General features: G+C 48.2%; 1 protein-coding gene and 1 long non-coding RNA gene across 6 annotated transcripts in view; one reads left to right on the forward strand and one right to left on the reverse strand.

Moving 5' to 3' along the window:
• Mcc (MCC regulator of WNT signaling pathway) overlaps nt 1-25,030 on the reverse strand; it is a 373,270-nt gene that overhangs the window by 14,044 nt on the left and 334,196 nt on the right. For all 5 annotated transcript variants that reach the window (XM_052742119.1, XM_052742121.1, XM_052742120.1 and 2 more), the window contains 5 exons: nt 24,320-24,423; nt 20,033-20,216; nt 11,389-11,623; nt 7,806-8,012; nt 3,620-3,711 (listed from right to left, as the gene is read on the reverse strand). In XM_052742119.1, coding sequence (XP_052598079.1) covers nt 3,620-3,711; nt 7,806-8,012; nt 11,389-11,623; nt 20,033-20,216; nt 24,320-24,423 — 822 coding nt within the window. The remainder of the gene's footprint in view (nt 1-3,619; nt 3,712-7,805; nt 8,013-11,388; nt 11,624-20,032; nt 20,217-24,319; nt 24,424-25,030) is intronic.
• On the forward strand, nt 8,014-21,393 carry LOC128112785 (uncharacterized). The gene is made up of 6 exons (XR_008219159.1): nt 8,014-8,117; nt 14,397-14,622; nt 15,046-15,074; nt 15,756-15,816; nt 18,527-18,587; nt 20,474-21,393. It is a non-coding gene; the product is annotated as an uncharacterized LOC128112785 (long non-coding RNA).

The following is a 25,030-nucleotide window of genomic DNA, read 5'->3' on the forward strand; positions in this document are numbered from 1 at the left end:
AAGATGTAAGAGATAGCTAGTGAGAAGCCTGAGGCATTGGGCCATACAGTTCATAATTAATATGTAAGTGTTCATTGGGTCTGAGTGGCTGCGGGATCGCAGGACCACAGGAGCCGGGCAGGACCAGGAAAACATTCAGCTACACCCCTCTGTACAAAACTGACTCTGTCTTTTTGTGTGCAGTGAGGCTCTCTCACAAAGGCACATAGCATTTCCCCAGTCTTACTGGGAGACCTCGGAGATCACTCAACTTTGCTGTACCAGTCCTGCCCTCAATCATATGGGGCCCCTGCTTCAGCTCCCATGACTGTGATGGAGATGAAGGGGGTTACTCTGCTCAGCTGTGCTCAGGTCTAGAAGGCAGCCTCAACACATCTACACTGCAGGAAGCCATCCCTGAAAATTCCCTTCTTGTGGCTTCCATTTTCCAATTCATCTGGTAGAAAGATAACTCTGCCAAATTTTACCAGGGCCTGCTGGATCCTAGTAAGAGAGGGATTTCAGACAGAGACATGTCTATAGTTCACAGTAAAAGTAAAGTCACTCTGGTTAGAAAGCATCTCTCCTGTACATGCCTAGCCATCCAGGGGGGATTTCAGGGCCATACCAGAAGCAATACAGCAAGCACAGTAGATGTTCATAGACATAGAGGGCACAAAACCAGACCAGATGGGAGTCATATAAGAAACATGGGACTGCCGGGCGGTGGTGGCGCACGCCTTTAATCCCAGCACTCGGGAGGCAGAGCCAGGCGGATCTCTGTGAGTTCGAGGCCAGCCTGGTCTCCAAAGTGAGTTCCAGGAAAAGTGCAAAGCTACACAGAGAAACCCTGTCTCGAAAAACCAAAAAAAAAAAGAAACATGGAACCGACTGTGGGGCTGGAGAGATGGCTCAGAGGTTAAGAGTACTGGCGGCTCTTCCTAGAGGTCCTGAGTTCAATTCCCAGCAACCACATGGTGGCTCACAACCATCTACAGTGGCATCTGAGGCCCTCTTCCGGCCTGCAGGCATACATGCAGGTAAAATAAACAAACAAACAAACAAACAAATAATAAAATAAAAAGAAATGTGGGGCTGCACTGAGTTCTTGTTTTATACCCCAAAAGAAGATTAAAAAGCCATGCCAAGAGGCTCAGTGGTGAAGGCCTACCCGAAATCAAAGCTGGGTGGGAACAGGGCAGTAAGACAGATGGAGTAGCTGGTGGTGGGTACCAGTCTTGGAATGGCTGGCTCTCCCAAAGAAGGGACTGGTAATACGCTGATCCGCCCCCTTGAAATCCTGCCCCTCGGCACCGCCCTGAGTCCTGACGTAAAAGCCTCTTCTCTCTCTTCCGCTTTCCTCTCAGGAGGCACACCCTCTCTAACCCCCTCTCTCTTCTTCCCTCTCCTTTCTGTCTTTTCCTGTCTTTCTCTTTATCCCTCATCATAATAAACCATTTCTGCAGGGATGCAGCCTGGGTTGTGAATGTCCACCTGCCACTGCCCACAGCATGCAGCATGTCAGCATGGTCCCCTGCACGAGTGGGATACCCTGACCCAGCCAGCTGGGGGTTTCCCAGGGGTGCACAATTCCTAACAGGGACCAGTGCTCTTCCTGCCACACTTACCCCCATTGTTCTGCTCTGCAGAGGGCATGGCCCACAGTGCTCTTCTCCCACAGAAGTAAACTCCAAGAAAACACTGGCAATACAGGCCCCCCGACCTATGCCGCTCAGCCTGCTACTGACCAGTTGGACACCTTCTGAAAAGGTGTTTGTTTCCACTCCACTTTTAAAATTAGAAACATCCCCTAACCTCGGTCTTCCAGTGTCTGGACTATTCTCCCTCATGAAATGATGATTCCCATTTCAAAGCTGTATTTACAGTCTAATTATGTTATTTTCTTTGATCCTCTGGCTTCTCTGGTTCTTTCTTGGCTCCATCTATCTGGCTCTTGATTAGAAATCCATGCTAACCAACTTAAGGCTGGTTATTGGAAATCCATTGTGACGGGGGATAAATGAAATCTCTTTATGTTTAGTCAGCACAACGTGCATCCTACTGGTGCCAGCAAAAGCCTCTGGGGCTTTGGGAATTTGAAAAATGTACTAGCCCAGTTTACAGATACTATCTATAAGACTCCCGCACTGGACCCAGAGCGGATTTTCGTCCTAGTCTCTGGCATAAGGAAGTTATTGCATTTGTTCAGGCATTCTCCCAAGCTGTGCCGGTCTTCTGCCCCAGGCAGAGTAATCACAAAATAGCAACATCCCAAGAGGTATTTGCAAAGTAAATGCAGGGCCATTCCAACTTGGAAAGAAAGACTGAGAGACTGAGCAAACCAGGAAGGTAGAAAAGGACCCATAAGGCCAATTTCAGTCAACTGGGAGTCCATAGTAGGAAACACACAGGAGGATCAGCGTGGGATCAAGTTAGCTGAGAGTGCACTGTCATGACTTCCCACATCAAATCCCTAGAAGTAATAGGGAAGCATTTTGTAAAACTCCCTAAGCGTTTTAAAAAGCAACTAATGTTCCTGTGTACCAGAAGCCAGGAATGACCAGGAAACATGAAAGGCAGACTATTTTCTTCTTCCTAAAAGAGGAAACCTCAACTGAAAATGCAGAGAAGAGTCCCTGTTTCAGAAAGGAGAGTCAGAGGGATCCGAATCAAATCAAACTGCCAGCTGTCTCAACAAGGCAGGGTCAGATGGGGTCACCTAGGCTGACTCACAGTGACTGTCAGCCAGCAGGGACAAACAGCCCAGTAGATGAACTGTCACACTTGGTAGACAACATCTCACAGAACCCCAGGGAAGCATGCTGAGAAGGAGACACGCAACTCACAATCCAATCATGATGCTTAGAAATACATGCGCCCCAGCTGGGCAGTGGTGGTGCAAGCTTTTAATCCCAGTTCTTGGAGGCAGAGGCAGATGGAGCCCTGAGTTCGAGGCCAGCCTGATCTACAGAGTGAGTTCCAGGACAGCCAGGGCTATACAGAGAAGCCCTGTTTTCAAAACAAAACAAAATTGACTTTTTCATGTGAGTACTAGTAAACGTGAAATTACTTCTCTCTGGACAGACTTTCCCTGGGCTCCAAAGCAATGGGGTGACAGGAAGTGTGAGAAGTTAGGCTGTGGAAGACAGGTCAAAATGCATCAGCATCTCTTTCTGTTTGGAAAAGAAGAAGTAGAATATGGGAGAAGAAATACTGTAACATTGGAGGAAAATGACCACGAACTGAGTAAAGATGGGCCTTCCATTGGCAAGGGCTACTGATGCTGAAGAATGCAGTCCCACTAAAGATGTCTTGAAAGGGGAGGGTACCTGTTTTCAGTATCACCATTTGCCTAATCTAGAAGGGTCTAGTCAATGTGGCAACCTGCAATCCAGGAAGGAGAGACTTTCTTTCTTGCAAATGGAATGACTGTCTATATGCCGATACCCAGCACTCGCTTTTCAGAATGGCAGCTTTTTCCATTTCTAGCCTGCAAAGTTGGGGCCCGAGGAAAACATACCAGCGCTGCCTTCTCTCCAGGCAGACCACTATGATCCCGGAAGAGCTGGAATGAGCAGCCGTGAGAGTGTGAAGCCCTCAAAGCTGAAAGGAGCAGCATGGGGGCATGAGGGTCGCTTACCGTCGGATGGCGCTGGCGAACTCTGTGGCCAGCTCACTGTCACTGTTCATCCTTACTTCAGACAAAGCCGGGGAGGCAGCATCAGCACACTCCTGAGGAGGGCAAGCATATTCCTTGTCAGATGTGAAGCAGGGCCCAGGAGCACTTCAACAGCCATCCCCGCTGTGGGGCACAGGGCAGCAGTGCCAAGACCTTGGGCCAGCTGATGGAAAGCCAGGCAGCAAATCTGGTGACTGTCTCCTCTGTTCCCAGATTTATCATTACCTTCATGTGTTACCCTGACTTAGGAGAACCTGGAGGAACACTTTCTACACTGGCACTGGTCTAAGCCTGTCACACACCACTACTCCCTTGTCACTAGGAAGGAACCTCCCAGGCAGCTAGACTGTACTATCTACTGTGGTCTTCATTCACCATGGAAGAAACCAAGGCAGTGGGGTTACCCTGCCCAGTTACTAGCTAGAAGCTAGCAGATCCAGACCTCAAAGCCAGGCCCTCTGGCTCCGTGTGAGTCTCTCCAGGAAGCAAATATACACAAATGTTCTTGCTGACACATCCCACTCTTTTGAGAGAAAGCTTGCTTTTTCTAAATGGGGGAGCTTTGTTATGTTCCATGTAATCGTAAAACTCAGGTTGAGGATGCCGGGCGATGGTGGCGCACGCCTTTAATCCCAGCACTCGGGAGGCAGAGGCAGGAGGATCTCTGTGAGTTCGAGGCCAGCCTGGTCTACAAAGTGAGTTCCAGGAAAGACACAAAACTGCAGAGAAACCCTGTCTCGAAAAAAATCAACAACAACAAAAAAAAAAACTCAGGTTGAGGAAGAGAAAAACAAGTCCCCCTCCCTTCTGCCATGCAGCAGCCTTGCAAGGGGACCTTGTGTCATGTTTTATAGATGAAGAATGTAAGACCAGAACTCTTGAAGTGACATTTGAGCAGTAGCCATGTCTAAACAAAACTACTTTCTCTGCAGATAGGCTGAGCAGCAGGTATATTACGAAATGAGGTGGCTGGAGCTAGAGGCTATGGGCCAGGGATAGATACTGACGATGTTGTGTTTCAGGCCTGAGAATAAAAAGCTTGTGATCTGTGGCAGTGTATAGACTGTAAATAGAGAGTTATAGCATGATGGCATGACCCCCCCCCCCCCCCCCCGCAACTAAAGTCCAGATGGTAGGAGACATGCCTGCCCCTTAGCCTATTCTAAAAAGACAATGGCCTCTTCCAAGAGGTTCCTGAACAGTGGCCTGGTCAATGTGTCCCTGTGCCACTCACCTGGGCTGCACCTCTCCAAAGAACTGCCCCCAGCGACCCAAGACTGACTGTGAATTCTAGAAGCAATTTCACTTTTCATGCATACATGGTTGATGTTAGCATTTCACAAGACTCTTAGAGTCTGGGCTCCCCGCCTCTCCCACAGTGCTTCTTGAAATATGATAATGTCTGTTACATACAGATAAGAACAGCAGAAAACCTCATGCAATGTGCATAGGAACTAGAAGTTGTATAAGCTGTTATAAGTTGGAGAGAAGCTTTTAAAATAGGCAGGATCACCTACTCTCCAGAACAGGAGTGGATGCTGTAGGCTCATCTGTGACCTGTCACTGAGATACATCCAGCCCATGGACTAGTAATGGTTTGTCAGTATGAAGAAAAGAGTTCAAAGAAGAATAGTTTGCCACAAACAAATGACAGGAAGCTCAAATAGCAATGCCTGTTGAAGTCTCCTCAGAAGACAGAGCCCCGCATTCTCATGCAAGTTGCATGAGGTTTTTGCAGTTCTTGTATGTAGGAAACACTGGTTTCCCTCGGGCAGCTGCAGCTGGTTTGATGGACAAATGAGGCTGAAAGTTTTCCTTTCCTGCCCGGGCCCTGCTGTCGGGATGAATCTCTCTCACCCGCCGGACCCACAGCCACTCAGACCCAAGTAAACATACAGTGGCTTAATATTATTTAAAACTGCTTGGCCATTAGCTCAGGCCTACCACTGACTAGCTCCAGAATTTTCTGTCTGTCCTGCTCACCAGAAGCTTGGCTCTTTTCTCTACCCTGGTGGCCTCATCTCCAGCAAATAACACCAATGAATGGCCTAGACTCCAGGCCCTAGATGGAAGACTTCACTGAAATAGTAAACAGAGCCAATATTTGAGAGTCAGAATAATCCGCTTACTCTACTGAATTCTACCCACTGGAAGCACTGGGTACCACTATAACTTAGCTTCTTACAGAGATGTTTTTAAAAGCCAGCTGGCCTTTCCTGTCAGAGAAATGTCTGTGTGTTAAAGCCACTCTGCAGAGCACAGCATTTCTCAGTCAAAATAAATACAAGAACTGTGAGGAAATGTTCAGTTCATGGGCCTTTGGCAAGAACCTGCTAAGTCCATTCTACCACACCCTAAGAACATACCCTAGACAGACACTGGTGCTCTGTTGAAGGCCCTATCCCAAACTGACCAACAAGCTTAAAAGGTCATGCAAAGATTCTGAAGGTGAATGTAACAGAAAATGCCATCTTCTTAAACCCTGGGTACGATTACATGAAACACCACCACATGGCCCCTGCTTGAATGCTACTGTACTTAGTATAGCAGCTTCCAGATCCTGAGCCATGCCAACCGACCCCAACACCATCCAAGCCCTTCCCTGACTCCCCACTGTCCTGGGAATAACACTGCAAGCTGAGCCTTCCAGCCAACACATTGATTCCCTCTCTGCTTGGTCTCCAAGCCCTGCCTTGCTGGAGGCCTTGCTAACCTCCACTCAATCCACTTCAGACGACTAGCTCCCACTCCCTACTGGGTCATTTCTTCAGGGAATCTCTTCTCAAGAACCTGATATCTAGGTCCTGACCATGGCCTCACAGGGCACTGGTAATTGAAACTTGCATTTGGGATACTCTGTAACTGTACTGTGAACACGTCTGTCCATCAGCCCCAACATACATTCCTAGACAACAGCAGTTCACCTTGGTCCTGGCACACTGTGGCTATCTAATCACAGCTTGCAAGAGAATGAGTGGGTGGGATGCATCAGGGCCTCAGGACTCCTGGCTGAGCAGGGTGCCATACTGCGAGCGTCATGAGCTCATCTGCAGAATGAGGTAGGGATGCTAACACTGCCAGCTGTTTGTGCAGGGTGCTTCAGATTTCTTAGCTATTTAGAAAGCAACAATCCCTTCCTTCCTTCCTTCCCTCCTTCCTTCCCTCCCTCCTTCCTTCCTTCCTTCCTTCCTTCCTTCCTTCCTTCCTTCCTTCCTTCCTTCCTTCCTTCCTTCCTAAGTACACAACTTTGCTGGAGACGCCCTGCAGTACCTACAACCGTGCACAGTGAGAAACCCTTTATGTGATCGGCCAGTCAGCATATGCTTGCAAGTCCTGGATCTGAGCACGCTGGTGTCAGGAGAAGCTTGGTATTAGGAATATTAAATATGATGTGCTGAACATGCAGCTCCCTCCAGTGAGTGAGGGATAGAATTCATTAGGGTCTGAAGCATTTTGTTTTCTTTCTTTCCAGTGCAGATGTGGAAGAGAAATACAAAATGACAGAATGAGCTTGGATATTAATTAGCAAAGGCCCCTGGGGCGTGGGAGGGGGGATATGAGTTTGTGAATGTTTTGACTAGAAGTCTGCCTGGTCTCTGTTCATATAGACTTTGCAATCCAAGGCTTCCCTTCCACCTACCCTTCCTGCTTACTGAGGCACCAAGAGCAGGGGTGGTGGAGAAGGCAGGAAGTGGCCCGTCAGCCAGGTGTGGGTTAAGCCCTTTGCTGTTTTTAGTAGCAAGACCTCTCACTTCTGTGGGACCAACCCTATTTTCCTCACCCAAATGCAGACTAGCACTCCTTACTCAGAGATCTAAGGGCGACAAGTACAGATGACAACACAGAAATATGGGCATCTCAACCCAGTGATGGCTGTCGTGAGGAACAGCGACCACGGCACAAGCCACGCCTCTGATAAGACTGTGACGTGGGAAAACATCCAAACTTTGATATAATGTGTGGTGTTGCTTTTTAATGAGGATTTGGTTTCTTTACAATATCTTAGGACCTCTGGTGCCTGTGGAAATGAGGAAACTGAGGCAATAGCATGAAAGATGGCCCAAGGTAAAGGCAGAAGGTAAGGCCTGCCCTGAGGGCACCCCCTACCCACCCATCCACCCACCCACCCACACCATCCTAACCCTACCTTGCCAGGCTTCTCTTTGCCACTGCTGCTGGTGGAGCTCAGAGACCGCATCCTCTGCTCCTTCTGCTCCTCCACCTCAGACTTGAGGTGCTCGATGTGCACCAGATAGGCCTGCTCCTGGGCTTCCCTGGTGCTCAGCTTCAGCTCCAGGGCCTTCTTCTCTTTCTCCAACAGGTACAGCTGTGCCTTCAGCTCAGCCATCTCTTCCTGTGGAACAAGGCACACAAAGCCAATGAGAAGCTGCTTCCACTGGATGCCCAAAGGGCTGCCATGCCGAATGGGTGCAGAGGAAGACTTGGCTATAAGTCACAGGTATGCAGTCCAGACATCACTTCAAAGCTGGGGACGAACTATCTCCACACGTCTGTCTGAAGGGCTGACAGGTAGACAAGTGCTTTGTCATCCTGTGGACTAGAATTTCTACGTGGGTAGAAGTCACGGGCAAGCAGACTTCCTTTTGGTGTAAGGAAAAACCTTTTAAGATGCTCTAGGACCCCAAACCAGCACACTTGCCTTCGTGGAAACCTGTTCTCCAGCATGCAAAGGCTAAGGTGTAAGGTGCATCCACCTAGGGCTGTCAAGGAAATATCCATGCAAAGAGGTCTGACTGGGCTCCTTCCAACTCCCATTTCACTCCCATGTCACACTTGTCACTCTGCAGCTGAGCCAGGAAGGCCGAGGAATGCTAATTATACTAGCATCTACTTCAGAGGGGCCAAATCAGCAGGAGCAACCATGGCCCACTGGAAACTACACATCAGATAAGGCCCTTTTGTTTCCTCAATGCTGGGAATTGAACCTAAGGGCTGTGTCATGTGCATACTGAGCCGACCCACAGATAGATAATTTCTGAAAATCTCCTAAAAGGCTTAACTAGTGGTTTTCTGTGAAGTAAGATGTGAACCCAAAATAGGACAGTGCTGACCTGGACCAGGAGCCAGAAAACAATGGCAACCATCAGTCTTCCTTGAGCACACAGCAGTTTAAAGAGTTCACAGAAAGGAAATCATTTAATCTTCTGAAAGTAAGGAAGAGTTGAAGGGTACCCACCAAGGCTTGTCCTCCTTGGGGGCACACACATTAGTCACTGTGCTCAGTGACCTCTCAGAACAGGCCAAACCTGCTTTACTATGACGATCAGACAAAGCCAGAATGGAAAGGGTTTTCCTATGGGAAGCCATCTCGTCTTTTGCTATCAGGAGGAGGATTCCAAAGGCGATGGCGACGGTGTAGCCTGAACTCCTGTGATGGTCACTCTCAGAACACACACACAAAAGCAAGCTTACAGGAAGGAAAGGAGAAGGTACAAGTGCCAGAAATAACAGCCTAAGTCTGCACTGGAGCCTCACAAGGTGGCTTGAGACAACAGACTGCTCTGAAGTTCCTGACATCTGTTTAGGACCACAAAAGGGCAGGCCTTGGCCTCCATGAGGCAGGCAGCCATGTTGATACCACCTACGTGAGCAAAGACTCTTGAAGTCCTGCCTGAATAAAAGACTAGGGAACTGCTTTCTGGAGGTGTGACAGGGGAACTTGTCATCTCTCAGGCTATGGGTGAGAAGAGAAATTAAGCTCTTTTGAAAAATCAAAATTCAAGCTTGTATATGGATAGTACAAGAATCCCCATACCAAAAAAAATTATTAAAAATGAATACCTGACCTTTGCAATCCACAGGTCACAAGGGATCAGGACAGCCAGAGTCCTGGGCTGTGAGACCCCCCAGAGACCATGGAGACATGTTCTTTAAGGAAGACATGTACATTCTATCCCCAGTGGAGTTGGAAATGAGTCACTCGGAGGATGCATAGTTAGCCTATGCTTTTTTGTGTGTGTTTGTTTTTTGAGACAGGGTTTCTCTGTGTAACAGTCCTGGAACTCTCTTTATAGACCAGGCTGGCCTCAAGTTCACAGAGATCCTCCTGCCTCTCCCTCCTCAGTGCTGGGATTAAAGGCATGCTCCATGGCCACAGCCACCACCACCAGCTTGGTTAGCATATGTGATGGCAATGAATCAGCATTTATGGGAGCAGAAATAAAAGAATGTGAAAAACTAGAAAGCAAGTATTTTCAACAATTAAAGGGGTAAAGAATAGGATCCTAACAAGAAGACAGGACATGCAGAAAGAAGAGTGGGTTCTAAAAGGGATCGAGTAGATCATCCAGAGAGGAGCAGTATTTACTCAAGAGCATTTATATGCCAGAACAAAGTGGTAAATCCCAACATAGTCCACTGGCTAGGGAATGAGTGGTTCAGCGCACACTGGTGAACACATTAGAGAAAAGGAGACGGGGCTGGTTGTCAGTTTTCCAGAAGCACTCGGGAGGAAAACCAAGCCAGAACACGACAGTCACTGCTCTGGGTCCTGAGGTCCATGTTACAGGTTCTTCCAGCCTCTCACCACTTCTACATCTTCAAAAAAATGTGCAAGATGAGTGCAGTTTATTTCAAGTGGAAAGGGCAATATTAGAGCATTCATACACACACACACACACACACACACACACACACACACACACACACACACGTCTTTCCTTGGCCAGATTAGCAGTAAATCTGTCACACCACATATTGGCTGAACTATAAAAAGGAAATGCTTAGTCTTTGGATAAAAGAAAACATGATGTTTGGAGTAAAAAATAGAAGAACAAGCTAATGGCTCATGTCACATGGTCTAAGAGTCTGCAAAAGAAGTTCCTGGCTGCGACAATGTCACTACGATTGTGTACTCAGGGCCAAGCTCACAGGCAGTCCTGAGAATTCAGCCAGAGGACTGTGAGCACTCGGAGCTAAGTGGCTAGATGAAGAGCCAAGTAGAGGGATAAGGTTCCTACCAAGGAGGGATGCCTGGGTTCCCACATCTCATCCTGCTGCCCAGCATCTTCCCAGATTCAAACACCAGCATCTTAGAGAGGTGAGGAACAGGGCCTGGCAGTGTAATCCAGAGCGGACTGAGGACCTGCACCAGCTGCTCCAACCAACCTCCCCCCTGCTGGGGCTTGGTTGAGATGCAGCATGCCCTGAGCTAAAGGGGTGGCAGCATAACTACTTGCCAAAAAAGGACTATGGCTTCTCTTTCTCTAGAAATACTGGCAGGTAGCTCAGCCCATGGGTGAAGAGCCCTGTTCTGCCAACTTTCATTGGAGGGCACAAATTCTAAACAGACTTAGAGCCCCTAATGCCCCAGGGTGACAGGAAACCAGAGCTTTTTGCCAATTACTAAGCTGGCTTTGCCACGGTCTCCTCCTATTCCAGCTCCCACCAGCGTGGGTGATCCAACAAGGACTTCTACCACTACTGAGATCAGGGATCACCATTAGACAAAGGCTGCAGGTCTAACGTAACCCTTGACAGGCAGTAGTACTGAGCTGGGGCATTCTATAGCATCCTCTGGAGTTCAACTGCCTTTCCAATAAAGTCCAGCCCACAGGACTTCTACACAAACAAAAGCCAACCTTCTCCACAGAGACCGGCTATCGTCCGGACAGAGGTAATTACTAACTGAACTCTGCTGGCGGCCATGCTCTCGGGGCCCTGAGAGGTATCCCTCTAGGTGGGCCCAACACATGAAACCTGCAGCACACCTTCATGGCCATCAGCTCCTGCATCAGCACGGCATTCTCCAGGTCCAGCCTCTGGCTGTCGCCCCTTGGCTTGACGTCATAGCTGAGCGGGTCGATGTGGATGCTCTCCAGTTCCAGCATGGTCAGCTTGACGGCAGCTCTGTCGTTCTTGAGCTGCTGGATATAATCCTTCAGCCTCTGCTCATCTTCTTTAGTGAACTCCGTGTCACAGCTGCTGGCTGTAGAGCTGGTGGTGCTGAGGGACAAAGAGGAACCCCACGTTTCAAAGTCGTCACCACTAGACCTTGTCTCCTCTCCCCCCACCATTATTGTGGTGGCAGTCATAAAAGAGAAACACACACACAATAAATAAATAGATAATAAACAAATGACTAAATGGATACTGAAAGTACATTTTAGATCATGGTGTAGACTCTAAAAATGAATTCTGAGATATTCCCCCTGAAATAAAGACATATGTATACAAAACTGTTTCCTATAATAATGTGATATAAGGTAAAGTTTAGCATATGATGGAATGCATCAAAGAGAGCCAACAATGTGAGCAACTTCTAGGATGGAAAGCTCCTAGGGGACGTGCCTTTACTAGCTTTGTCCCTTAGGACAGGACAGAGCCACTGGGAGGTGACGTGGACAAGATGAGCCTGGCCATCAGACTGAATACCTCTCAGGCACTGGGAAGGGCGTTTCCTATGCCATCTAATTTGGCTACAGTACTCAGGTACTTTAAAAAACCTGTCTTGATGATACTATGAGGGTCTATTTTAGATGATAGACAGTTATGTTGGTGGAGGAGAGTAGTCACCATCTATGGATAGGCCTCATTCAGTCCATTGAAGGCCCGGAGAGGAAGAAATTCTGCCTCCAGGCAGCCCTGGACAAAGGATTCAACAAAAGTTCTTCCTTTGAGGCTCAAGCATGACCTGAATATGACACCCTAGCCTCTATATTCAGATCCCTAAAAATCATTTTCTGCATGTGTGTATGTCTGGACATATGACTGCTGTATTTAAAGGCACACATATAGCCGCATCTACATGAGTAGTCATAGCTTTGTGCACCACCTATTGGCTCTTTCCCTTTGCAGAGATCTCATGCTGGAGTGCCACACTCACTTGTGACCCAAGCATCTTAAACATTGTAGATGTCATCGTTCCTGGCTGCGTCATAACATCAATGCTTTGTAAAGTTGTGACAATGATAAAACAAAGTGAAATGTAAGGTACTTAAATCAGTATACCATAAGCACTCGATAAACATAGCTGTTATTTATTTATTTCAGAAATATCAGGGTGCTTCTCATAGGGCACCCTTCTAGGCCCTGGAAAAACCCCTACCTTTATGGAACTCGTATTCTAACAGCAGAGATAAGCAAGTGGCGCTATGTAGTATAGCTGACATGACCCACACCGTGATAAAAAGTGAAATGAGAGACTTGGGAAATCCAAAGTGGGGATAGGTTTACTATCTGCAATAGCAAAGGGAAAGGCCTGCATGATAAGGCAACAACCCACTAGACCTAAAGGAGGAAGGAACAAAAAGAGCCCTGTGGATATTTGGAGGGAGGCTGATCAGGGCTGAGCATGTAGAAAACTCAAACCTCCTAAACAGCAAGCTTGGCCAGCAAGGAGGAGTTATGGCCCATGCAGAATCAACCAGCTGACAGCAACAGGCTGGGGGGGGGGGGGGGGCGTGCAGGGGGCGACCAGGTGTCACAACACAAAGGGCTTGTAAGGACAGTATCTTCTCTGGGATTGGAATGGATGTTACTTTGCGTGTTTGTGAGGGGAGGCCCTGGCCAGATTTACATGTCCAGATCTCTCTGGTCTGTCTCTATGCTGAGGAAAGATGTAAGGAGGCAAGGGAAAAGGCAGAGAGGTCCCTGGAGGGGGACACCCCAACAATTCTAGAGGAGATGCCAGTAGCTTGGAGTAAGTGTGAGCAGAAAGCGTCGGGGGAAAGATAAAAACAAGGGGTCATGATGTGTGTTATGTTTTAGAAAGAATGAGAAGGAAGAAATACCACCTCCCAACCAGAAGCCTCAGCGCTACCCCTACAAACCCTAACCACCCCTAACAACCATGCATGCTGCTGAAGGAATCAGGACAGAGCCAGGCAGACCTGCCACATGGGGTATGTTAGAGCAAGTCCTACAGAACCAGAGGGACTCACCATGCACCTGTCTGCAAACAGTTCAGGGGTAGGCATGCCACACACACTGACCCCTTCGGGTAGGGCTCACCTCCTTGCACTCAGCAGTGACAAAGGGACAGAAGGCCAGTGTTCCCCAGGTGGAGGAGCCCAGGTGACAGCATTGTTCACCAGGCATTCCACAGGGTGGAGTGTGGAGATTGCTTCCAGGAGCCCTGGGTTTACACAAGGAGGCAAGTGGAACAATGGGGCTTCTCTCTGCCAGACAGCTGGGAGGAGGCCTCAGCCTCAGCAACGAAGTCTCTCCCCATGACAGATGCCACCTTAACTCAGGTGTAAGCCATTCCTTTCATTAAAAAGTATTTACCAAACCAAATACAGAGAATCACCGATATCCCTGTGCCACGCACATGACACTAAGCAACCTTGTTAATTTTTATTTCAGATAGAAATTGCAAAATCCAAATTTTGGAACTATGACATTAATAACTGAAGCAACCTTGTTAATTTTTATTCCAGATAGAAATTGCAAAATTAAAAGAATTCAAAGCTAGGTAGGGCTCTCTCGCTTTTCTGTCCAAACTAAAGAGATAGTATGGAAGAATTTCTATACGGTGGGCCTAATCTACTCCACCAGTTCTCAGATAGCCTCCGGGGTAGTGGCTTCCGTCTCTCCTAGGCTTGTTTAGGGTGGCACTCCCTTCCCCCAACACCCACAGTGTCAAGACTTCTGGGAGTGGGGAAGGGATGACAACAATCTGTTCCTTAAGACAGACTCCATGCTGTGCCTGCCACCAGGGCAGCAACAAATGGAAACTCAGCAGATAACCAACTGGCTGTCCTCACATTTTTTCTAGGGGTGGGGCTGCTACGTACTGAACTGCTCCAGTGGATTCCCGTGAGTGCTGGCAGGCCTCTGAAGCCGATCACACCTGCACAGCCTTCCTTGGGCACACCCCAGCCTCACGGCCCAGAGGGAATTGCCTAACTCATCTGGCTGCAGTCAACAGAAACACTGGTGGCTCCTACCTCCCAGAGCGGTGGACGGACCAGCTGGTGGTGCCCACCCCGTGTGCATTCTGGGTGAGGAACAGGATAAGGGATACTTCCCTGACAGCTGAGTAAAGAGTCCTACCACCAGCCTCAGTGTCCCCTAGAGTCTAGATACCTGCCATCATGCAGAAAAGCTGCAACAGAAGAGACAAGAAGTCAGTTCTCAAAGGCCTCAAAGACCACCTAGACCCCTCTGGAAGAACATTAGTGGGCAGGGAGTATTGGGTTCCTTTGCCTGCTGGGACCTGGAGTTGGTCACTGGCCAAAAAGGACAGTTTTGGTTTCTACTGTCTTTGCTATACATGAAGAAAAAAAGCACAAATATCCTGGTCCACAGATCTTACCCTATTAGGAGGTAAGAGCTTTCACTGCTCTTACACAGGGAAAGCTGAATTTCAAGGCAAGTACCACAGCCCATGCCTCATCAGCCTAGCTCTCTTCTCTCCCTTCTAGGATACCAGCGGGGAGCAGATCAGGCGAAGGTAATTACAATTCTGCTTCATGCCCTTAATGTTCCACAGCCCAATTTGATTATGATGATGGGAAAAGGAGGAGAAGCCACTGGCCCTTCCTCTGGCCTCCTGGGGGCTGCTGCTGGCTGCCGGACAAGGGCTAAGTCATCCATTACCTCTCCCGGCTTGGAATGCAGGATGAGCTCAGCTGTCAAGGGGAATAAATCACTTTCTACAGGCAGCCTGATCCCTCCTCTCCAGAGCCTGGAGGTGCACTGAGAGCAGGATGGAAGGAAAGCCTGTAGATCAAGAGCCCAGGCATACTCAGCTATCCATGTTTGTGTTTTGCCCTGGTTTTCTGAGGAGCCAGACAAGAGCCATAGGTTTCTTTTGGCGATCCTCTGCTCTGATGGAGCTCCAATAAAGATAGCTTAGTCTGCAACAGCTAATTACCAGAACATTCTGCTGGAAACTCTCTGCTCAAGCTGCCAGCCACAGTCCAGGGGAGGTACATGACTGCCAGGCTCAAAAAACGAAAACAAACCCCTGCTTTCTGCTTACCCACAAACCCCTGCTCTCTGCCTACCCACAAACCCCTGCTTTCTGCTTACCCACAAACCCCTGTCCTCTGCCTACCCTCTCTGCTCTCTGACACACCATTCAAACTAGCTCTAGATGCCAAATGTCATTTCTTCCGTTCCTCTGCACCAGGTGCCATCTCTGACTTCTGGGTGACCCATCCTGGAGACTAAAAGAACCAGGTCCCACCGAGGTAGGTTTTTCTTATGGCACTAACGAACCAGTTAGCTTCAGATAGACATGCAGGCTGTCTGCTGATTTTCTGTCATCCAGAGAAGGTTGCTGTAACAGGAGGAAAATGCAGCCAGCACAGAGCCACAAAGGCAGGACACAGAGCCTGGTGTGTGTGACTGTTCACCTGTATGACTTGTCACTCAGAAGTATGACAACCCTCTGCCTTAAGCTGGCATTTGTCTCATGCATATAGGGCCCGATAGCCTTTCAATCAGGGCCCCTCTTAAGCTGTTCATGTATTTCTGTCCTTTGCAACCCCAAACCTTATTTTATAAAGCCCCAGTGATATGATGGAATTCTATCCCAAAGTATTACCCAGTGTCCTGGTGGGGATTCTAGCATGGGGAACTGTCACATTGCGTAGTGTGCATTTTGTAATGCTAGGACTTAGTTGTTGATTTTTAAAATGAATATGTGGGTTCGACCGGTTCCTAAAGTTAAGTCTTAAGAAGGAAAAAAAAGTACAGAAAGCATTTCATATTGCTACTGTAGTCACATGAATGGAGAAGGAAAGTGACTAGGACTGGACTAGCATGTTTCAGCTGGGTGCTGGTGCTCACTAACACTAGCAAGCATCCCCCCCCCACCACCACTTTGAACACTCTCTCCTGATACCTGGGGGAAGGGCCTCTCTTTTTCTGTAATATGACACTATAAGAGCCAGGCCTGTGTGACTCTCGTTCCTTGCTGCTTGCTGCTGGGGGTGGCAGAGACCTGGCCTAACTGGATAGTGGTTCCAGGACAACACCTTTGCATCAGACAGTGTTCCACTGGTCTAATCCACTCCGCCCCATGAAACTTCATCTTAACTGGGACTGGTATAGAAGGTGCAGGCCAGGTCCTTCTGGTGCTCCATTGCCCTCCACTGCAATTTGGGCATCGTGCCCCAGACAGCCTGGCTAGCCAGACAGCATTCCAGGTTCCCAAGGCAGGAGGAGGCTTCACAGCAAGGCTGAATCACCCTTCACAGATTGCACACCCCCTGTGCCCATTTTATACTGAAACAAAAGAGCCTCCATCCCAATTTCTAGGAGGGCACACTTGCTATGGCTTTGTGTGCTTTCGTGGATTTGGATCAGTGAGTACACTTCCACAGACTGAGCAGAAAGCACAGTGCTTGTCACCAAGGGGAGGCGGCTTGCTCACGCCTAGCTCTACTCTGACACTCCAGTCCATTTGCCTGTGCTGTGACTTGTTGATAAAGCTATGGAGGCAACCAGCATTGCCTGGCTACTCCATCCATTAAGACAACCCTGCTTTCCGATAGATCTGCAGCTGTAACTTTAAAATGTGAAAGGTTTTCTTTTTGCTTTCATGCTGGGGTCCCGCCAAGGGCATCAGCTGAGAGGTGACTATCATTCTGATCCTTTTTGCTGGGTAACTAACCCTCTGCTGCTCCTTCCTAAAGCCATTAACCCTCTTGTCCTCGGGAGCTGTCAGATGCCTCCAGGGACCTGACCTGAGCATGCCTCTCCTGAGACCTTGGGTGGCACTGGCTGACACCCTGACTGCACATCTTGCCCGGTGGTCACAGTGGGAGGGAAGTGGGTGTACTGAACCACACAAAGCCCTGGCTCAGAAAGCTCCATTTTCCTAGGACAGTGTTTGAGCCAGGATTCCAAGGCTTATAAATAAAATTACTGAGAATAGTGTGACTTGATGGTTAGGGACATTGTATGAACCTATGTTTATCACAAAACAATCCAACTGTGTCTGTTTTATGATTATGGAGAGCCACATGAATGCCCTGTGTGTTCTTCTGTACAGGTTCTGAACTGCTCTGACAGGGGTAGGAGGGGAAATGACAATTTAGTGGAATCAGAGTTAAAAAACCTGTGTTGATGGAAGATCCATTTGAGACGAAAATTTGTTAAAAAAAAAAGAACCCCCTTTTCCCCCCTCGCATGCATGTGTGTGTGTGTGTGTGTGTGTGTGTGTGTGTGTGTGTGTGTGTGCGCGCGTGCACGTGTGCATGTGTTTATGTATGTGGGTGTCTTCCTGGCCCTATTTGTATCTCCTGAGCACTAGGATTCTAGGCAGGCATCATGCTTGCTCAGCGTCTATGTGGGGGCTGGGACTTGAACCTGGGTCCTCACACTTGCGCAGCAAGCGCCTGACCCACTGAGCCAGGGTCAGTCTTTAGTGAGCTCATTTTTGAAAGCAGAGTCTGTGTCTGAATGTCTCTCAACCCATAGATATACAAGGTGAACAATTAAATTTCTCAAGAAAATGTTCTAACAATCAAGCTTACCTTTACTTCAGCTATCTCCTGTAACAAATATTCAAGGTCAGTTCTCCACTAATAGAAGGCTAGGGAACTGTCCTCACTTTTGACCTATTCCAGAGTTGTCTCTGACTCCAATCGAAACAGCAGAATTATGTGAAGAAAGGGGAGAGATTGCAGCCAATTAAGCAAGACATTTCCCTTTCACCCAACTCCTAACATTCATTAATTCAACAGAAGACTCTCACTGATAGGCTGAACACGGAATATCTACTGAAACATAGAAACTATAGATTATAAATACCTGCAAACAGCATGGAGAAGGATACAGGCTTCTGTTTTTAAATAGAAGAATATGGTCTTAAGGGAAAAATTATAAACTATATGCTGCCAAATAAGACAATTGCTGCTTCAGCTTGGAATAAATATGCCCCTGTGTTTGTAGGCAAGTAGTCAAATGTGGGATTGTGACTGTACTTCCTCCTGGGACATGCGGATACATTGAGGTGAGTGGTTGTTCCCTCCAGTGGGAGAGGGGAGTATCCAATTGCTTTTAGGCATCAGGACAACATCAGTACTTTTGCTTTGGTCTTGGACAGCCCATTGATCCTGATGTACCTCTCATCGCTTGCATGCAAGCAGACTGTCTTATAATGACATGAGATCTAATGTGCGGAGTAGGAGGAACACCGTGCGTGGTGCTGAAGGGCTAGGTTTCCCTCTTAGCAGGCATTTGCTCTTACACAAGTCACTTACACATCTCAAAGCCAAGGTGTTCTCACCTGTGAAAATGGGGTGAGTCACCCTTGGCTTTCCCTAGCTGAAAGTCCAGTAAGAACCTATCAACTGCATTCCGGTCTGAAAACTGGCATGTAAGGGGAGGAGGTGCATGATAGCTGGCAGAGCTTTGGTGACAAGAAACGATCAAAATAAAAGCTACCAGGGGCTTCATTCTGGTGCCCTGCCCCCATCCAGAAAGAGCCACCTGCACCAGTGACAATGCTTAGAGTCTCCCTCCGCTGCTTTCTTCTTCTCCTAAGAGCCCACTTACTCATAGATGGTAAACCTGACCTCAGGTTCACGAGCAAGTGCCTGCCTAGGAGGTGCTATAAATACATCGTCACTTGATAAAAGACATGAGAGCACAGCCTCTTGCTGTAGCGGAGCTCTTGAAGGACAGGGGCACGAGACAGAGAGTGGAATCTGAAGCTAGCGCAAGGGAGGCTGGGTCTGTAGCAGTGAGCATTAGCTTGTGCTCTAACAAATAAAGCCTGCCTGGAGATAGAGTGTGGAGCTAGCCAGGAGAGGCCAGGCAGTGGCGGCACACACCTTGAATCCCAGCACTTGGGATCTCATGCCTTTGATTCCAGTACTTGGGAGGCACAGGCCTTCAATCCCAGCACTTGGGAGGCAGTAACAGGAAGTGATATGGCTGGGCGGAGAGAGGAAGTGATAAGGTGGGGTGGAGACAGGAGCTCAGCCCCCGTCAGTCTGAGGATTCCTAGAGGTAAGATGTCTTTCTAGGGGCTGGTTGCTCTGCTTCTCTGGTCTTTCAGCTTTCACCCTGATATCTGACTCTGGGTTTTTAATATTAAGACCAATTAATAAGACGGTATATTAGCCATTCCAGGAAATGGAGAATAATAAACAGTTCGGGGAAAAGAACACCAGACAGAGAGTAGGCTCATTTCCCATGTCTGTCATTCACAACATGCCCATGCACATTCTACATTTTACACATTCTACAGCCCTGTCTCTCCCGGACTGTCCTTTCCACATAGGCATACCAAGGCCACCCTGCAGCCCCTCCTCATAGCTCTGTCTCCTTGGATAGAACAGGGTGTGAGCACGAAGCAACTCTGCCATATCCAAGCTGCACAGTCCCCTAGAGTGGGCCAGTGAGAAGGCCACCGCGGGCAGAGGAGTCCCAGGGCAGAGTACCGAGTCGTACCTGGTATGGCTGTTGGAGGACAGGCTCTCCCAGGGCTGTACGCCGCAGCCAGCCACAGCGAAGGCTCCCCCGCAGCTGCCGTCCAGCTTCATAAGCAGGGCTTTGGCGGCATTCTCAGCGGCTTTCCGGCAGTCGTGAGCCCGCTTGAGCATCTGAGTGATATTCTCATCCCCTGACTGGTCTCCTACATCACAGAGAAGCCGAAGGGTTAACGGACTCAGGGTGGGAGTCAGGAAAGCCCAGGCTATGCTTCTGTAATTGATTCTCGGTTACTGAGAGTGTGATGAGTGGGAGGACTGAGGAGGCCTGTGTTCTGGGCTAGTGGGGTAACCGAGAAGGGGTGGGAAGGCGTTCTTCTGCATGGGTACCATAATCCTCATGGACAGTATGATCTCCACCATCAGCGTCGAGTCCTAACATGTTAACTTTCCCCATTTCCAGGTTGCTGGCGTCTCTTCCCACTCAGGCACATGTCTCCGGTGTGGTGGGATTTTTATGAATGAGGGCAGGGAGAAGCAGGCAAAATGCCACATTGCCACACATCGACAGCACTGTCAGAGTTACATGCAGGGCAATAGGGATACAGCAAGTCGTTCAAACTGGAACTGGCACATTCTCTACACTATTCCTCTCAGCCTGGTCAAGGTGGCCAACTCAGGAGGCTCCAGAAGCTGGGTGACAGGGCTACGCCAGGGCACAGGAGTGTAGGAAGCCTAGAGCCAAGATAATGAAGTTAGCCCCTGCTCAAGATACTCACATTCCTGGTGTGACTTTTAAAGCTGTGATGGAAAAGATAGAACTATGGGGACATTAAAAAGCTCGGAGAGGTTTAGAAGATGACTTTATCAGTAAAGTACCTGCCACTCAAGCGTGAGGACATGACTTGAAATAATCAATAACCATGTAAAAGCTGGTTGTCGTGGCACACATCTGTAATTCCAGCACTAGAGAGGAGTGGGAAGGGGACAGGCAGATAGATCCCGGGTAGGTGAGGGACAGACAGCCTACCCCAACTGAGGAGCTCGGAGTTCAGTGAAACAACCTGTTCCCCCCCCACCACACCAAAAAATATAAGGTGGTGACATATGCCTTTAATTCCACAGGGAGGCAGAAACAGAGGCAGGTAGATCTCTTTGTGAGTTCAAGGCCAACCTGGTCTACATAGTGAGTTCCATGCCAGCCAGGGCTACATACTAAGATCCAGTCTCAAAAATTAATTAATTGGGAGAACATGATAGAAGATGACACTCAACTCTGACCTCGACTTCTGGTTTTCTCACACACACACACACACACACACACACACACACACACACATACACACACACACACACACACACACATACACACACACACACACACACACACACACACACACACACACACACACACACACCAGTGCAAGCCAACCCACCCACATAAGTGCATATATCCACTCAGAGGAACATGTGCATATGCTATACATAAGCACACAAAATGTCCAAAGGCAGATCACTTGCCTAGGTTGTAAAAGGCAACTGGGTTTGACTCTTAGAACTTAAAAGAAAAAAGACATATAGACAAGAAAAAGAGGCAAAAATGGTGGTTCTCAAGGACTGGGAGAGCAGAGTGAGAAAGAGGAATGAGAAGACAAAGTTGAGAGGGTCTTTCCGGGATGGCAACTACCAAGCACCGAACTACGACGCATGATGCTGCAGTGGTGGGTCCATGTCACCGTCCATTTACCACACCCAGGGAGGAAACTCTGATAGAGACCAGAACGGTGGATGACAATGATGTCTGGTACACCTGTTATTTATCACGGAGAAGGCTGTGCATGTGCATGGGAAATCTATGTATTTCCTCTCAACTTTGCTGTGAACTGAAACCACTTGTGGTGGTTTGCATAAGAATGGCACCCATAGGTGCATGCATTTAAATGCTGGGTCACTAGAGAGTGGCATTATTTGAAAGGGTTAAAAGGGTTAGGAGGTGTGGCCTTGTTGGAGGAGGTGTGTTACTGGGGGGGGGCTATGAGGTTTCCAAGGTCCAAGCCAGAGGCCCAGTCTGTCTCTGTCTCTCTGTCTGTCTCTCTGTCTCTGTTTCTCTCTCGCTTTCTTTCCCTCTTTCCCCCTGCACCCCTGTCTCTTTTGGATCAGGATGTATCTCTCAGCTACTGCTCCAGCGCCATGCTTCCCACCATGATGATAATGGACTATCTCTCTGAAACTGTAAGCCAGCCCCAAATTAAATGTTATCTTTCATAAGAGTTGCCTTGGTCATGGTGTCTCTTCACGGTAATAGAATAGTGACTAAGACACTACTCTAAAGAATGAAGGCTTCGAAACAATACAACTGTGTTAGCCAAATAAACTACTGGCTTGTCATGCATACAACACAGATCTGTGTTTTTCTCATGAAACTTTAACTAGTGAACTGTGCTGATATTTTAATTGTGCTGAAGTCAGGCAGTGGTAGCATACGCCCTTAGTGAACATTAAAAACATAAATGTGGTTGGGTAGAGTGGCAGGCAGCTTCTTTACCCTTCGTGCCCATTGCTGAGGCCCAAAGACACTCCTTTGGTTTCCCAAGGTACAGTTTGAAAACCACTGGGCTAAGCCTTCTTGAGTGAACATCATGAGTGCCTGTGCAGTCAATAATAAACAAAGACAACCACAGTGATTGACACTGTGAGTAAATGTCACAAACCAGCTCTTGCTTAGATAGCACGATGGGCAGAGTGACAGATCAACCACCACTGTCAGCAGGAATTAAAATTGGGCAATGCTTAGCACTGTGGAGAATACTCTTCGGTAACGTGTGATTCCCATACTAAAAATACATCCCTCAAACTGATTTTCAGCCATGTTCCCCATGTTTCTTCTTTCCACTAGGAATTTTACGTATACCCCACCAGTTGATTGCTCTCTGTACGCTGTTCTAAAGTAGGCATGGTATCATCGTACAAATGCCTACAGGAGTTATCTGGAATGAGGGAAACATGAACACTTCATTATTATTGCAAATGGTTTGAATACTGATTTGTTTAAGCCATTTCAACTCCTACCAAGTAATTGCCCTGTGTAGGCACCAGCCTAATAAAGATGCTTTTTGCTCATGGAACAGGTTAAGACATCTTGTGATACAAACTAGAACATGATTGATTTTTTTTTTTCCCTCCTCTAATTGATGGTTTGCTTATTACATATTTAAAAAAAAACTTGACAGCAGGCCAAGATCATTTTAGGATCTGTTTCATATGAGGAATAAAGTTTTATGGTTCAGTTAAAAGACCCTGAAAAATGAGGTTTCTAATGGAAATGTTGGCAGAGCTTCTGCTTCTGGGCTGGCCCAGGCGGTGGGGCTGGGACCAGAGGGTGGAGTGGAGGAATGATGGGTGGCCACCTATCCCAAGGATAAATGCTCCCTTGATAGAGAGCCTGGGTAAAAGAAAGAAAAGTAATGCTCAGCTTCTTCCCGTCTTCAGGGTTGATGCTGATCCCCGGGGGCATCAAAATTAAGGGGAGGAAAACCCCAACTGTCCTTGCAAAGGTGACAACAGAGAGGTGGGAGGGATGGGGGTTCACACAGAAGGTGTCTGGGGAGTAGCCTCTGTGGTAGTGGGTCCTGGAGAGACAAGGCCCATTGGAAGTACACAGCCATTAAGGAGCTATTCATTTATTACCCTCCCTCCCCTCCCCTAGCTTACAGCTCAAAGCAACTTCCAGACAGCTTGGTGGTCATACACGGGGACACCTGGCCTGCCCATACTGCCCACCTTGGAAGGTTTGGAAAGCTCCAGATCATTTGAGTTTTATGGACTTGTCGTTTCTTCCAAAAGGCTGTTTCTACAAAGCATAGGTGAGTGTGTGTCCAGGGCACAGTAAGGGTATGGCAAACTCCCTTCCTCTCCAGCACTGCCCTGTGCTGTCCCCTCATACCAGTACAGGCCCTGCACTGTCACTGGCTGAGTTTTAGCGACATGGTGAAGAAGCCTACACGCTCTTTCTACTTACTGTATGTGTCGGTCCCTTTAACAGCATTGTGAGCCCTGCTCCCTCGGCTCCTACTGTCAGCCTGGGAGAATCCATTTCCTTAGAGTGCTTGTTTGTTTTAACTTGTCTGTGATGCTGTTTCCACTCCAGTTCTTGCTTCACTCAATGTAAACAATTTACCCACTCAGTCAGGAGTGAAAATGGAAAACACACTTGACAAGCAGATTTCATGTTTCTGGGAGATGACTCATCGCCAGGCGCAGTGGGGACAAGATGAGAAGTAGCACAGAGGGAACCCGGGGGGACACTTACCAGGGGAGGAGCCCACACCAGCTGCCCGGAATTGCCCCAGGATGAGGCTCTGCTCGCTCTCAGCCAGTGCCAGTAGGAGTTCATAGGCTTCTATGCACTGTTCACTGCAAGAGAAGTACAGCATGGCGTCAGCTCTGGCAGGGACGGTGGCCATCTTCATCGCCGGTGCCTGCCTCGACCTCCCCACCCACAAAGTGAGGAGTATTCCACATAGAAGTGCTTCCTGGACCAACTAGTGGCTTGCTATTATGTTTAAAACAACAATAACAACAACAACAACAACCTTAAGTTCTAGAAAAATACATTGAAGCAATAAAAGAGGGAGGGGCACACTGGTTGTCCCTTTGATGACCAGTCAAAAGAGACACGTGACACCCCTATAGTACTCAGCCTCCACAGTAGCCTCTCCTGAGCCTGCATCCCAGTATGTATACTCTTCTTTTGTCCCTTCACTCTAGCAGGGTTGGTGTCCGCAACTTCTAGAAAAGATGGTAAGCCACACCCAGCATTAGGCTCTTAATGACTTCCATCTAGATCATTCTCCCACTCCCTTTCTCCCTCAGATCATCTTTTCTGAAGGACAGCAGGGGCCTCCCGATAGAGAGACCCATGAGAAGAGTAACTGAGACTTCTAGCTATAGCCAGGGAGAACTGAGTCCTCTAGACAGACTGTCTGCTTGAAAGGAGGCTGGCCTATAGCGCCCCAGCAGA

The sequence above is a fragment of the Peromyscus californicus genome, unplaced genomic scaffold, assembly GCF_007827085.1.
Source record: "Peromyscus californicus insignis strain IS unplaced genomic scaffold, ASM782708v3 Scaffold_17__1_contigs__length_78620276, whole genome shotgun sequence".
Lineage (NCBI taxonomy): Eukaryota > Metazoa > Chordata > Mammalia > Rodentia > Cricetidae > Peromyscus > Peromyscus californicus.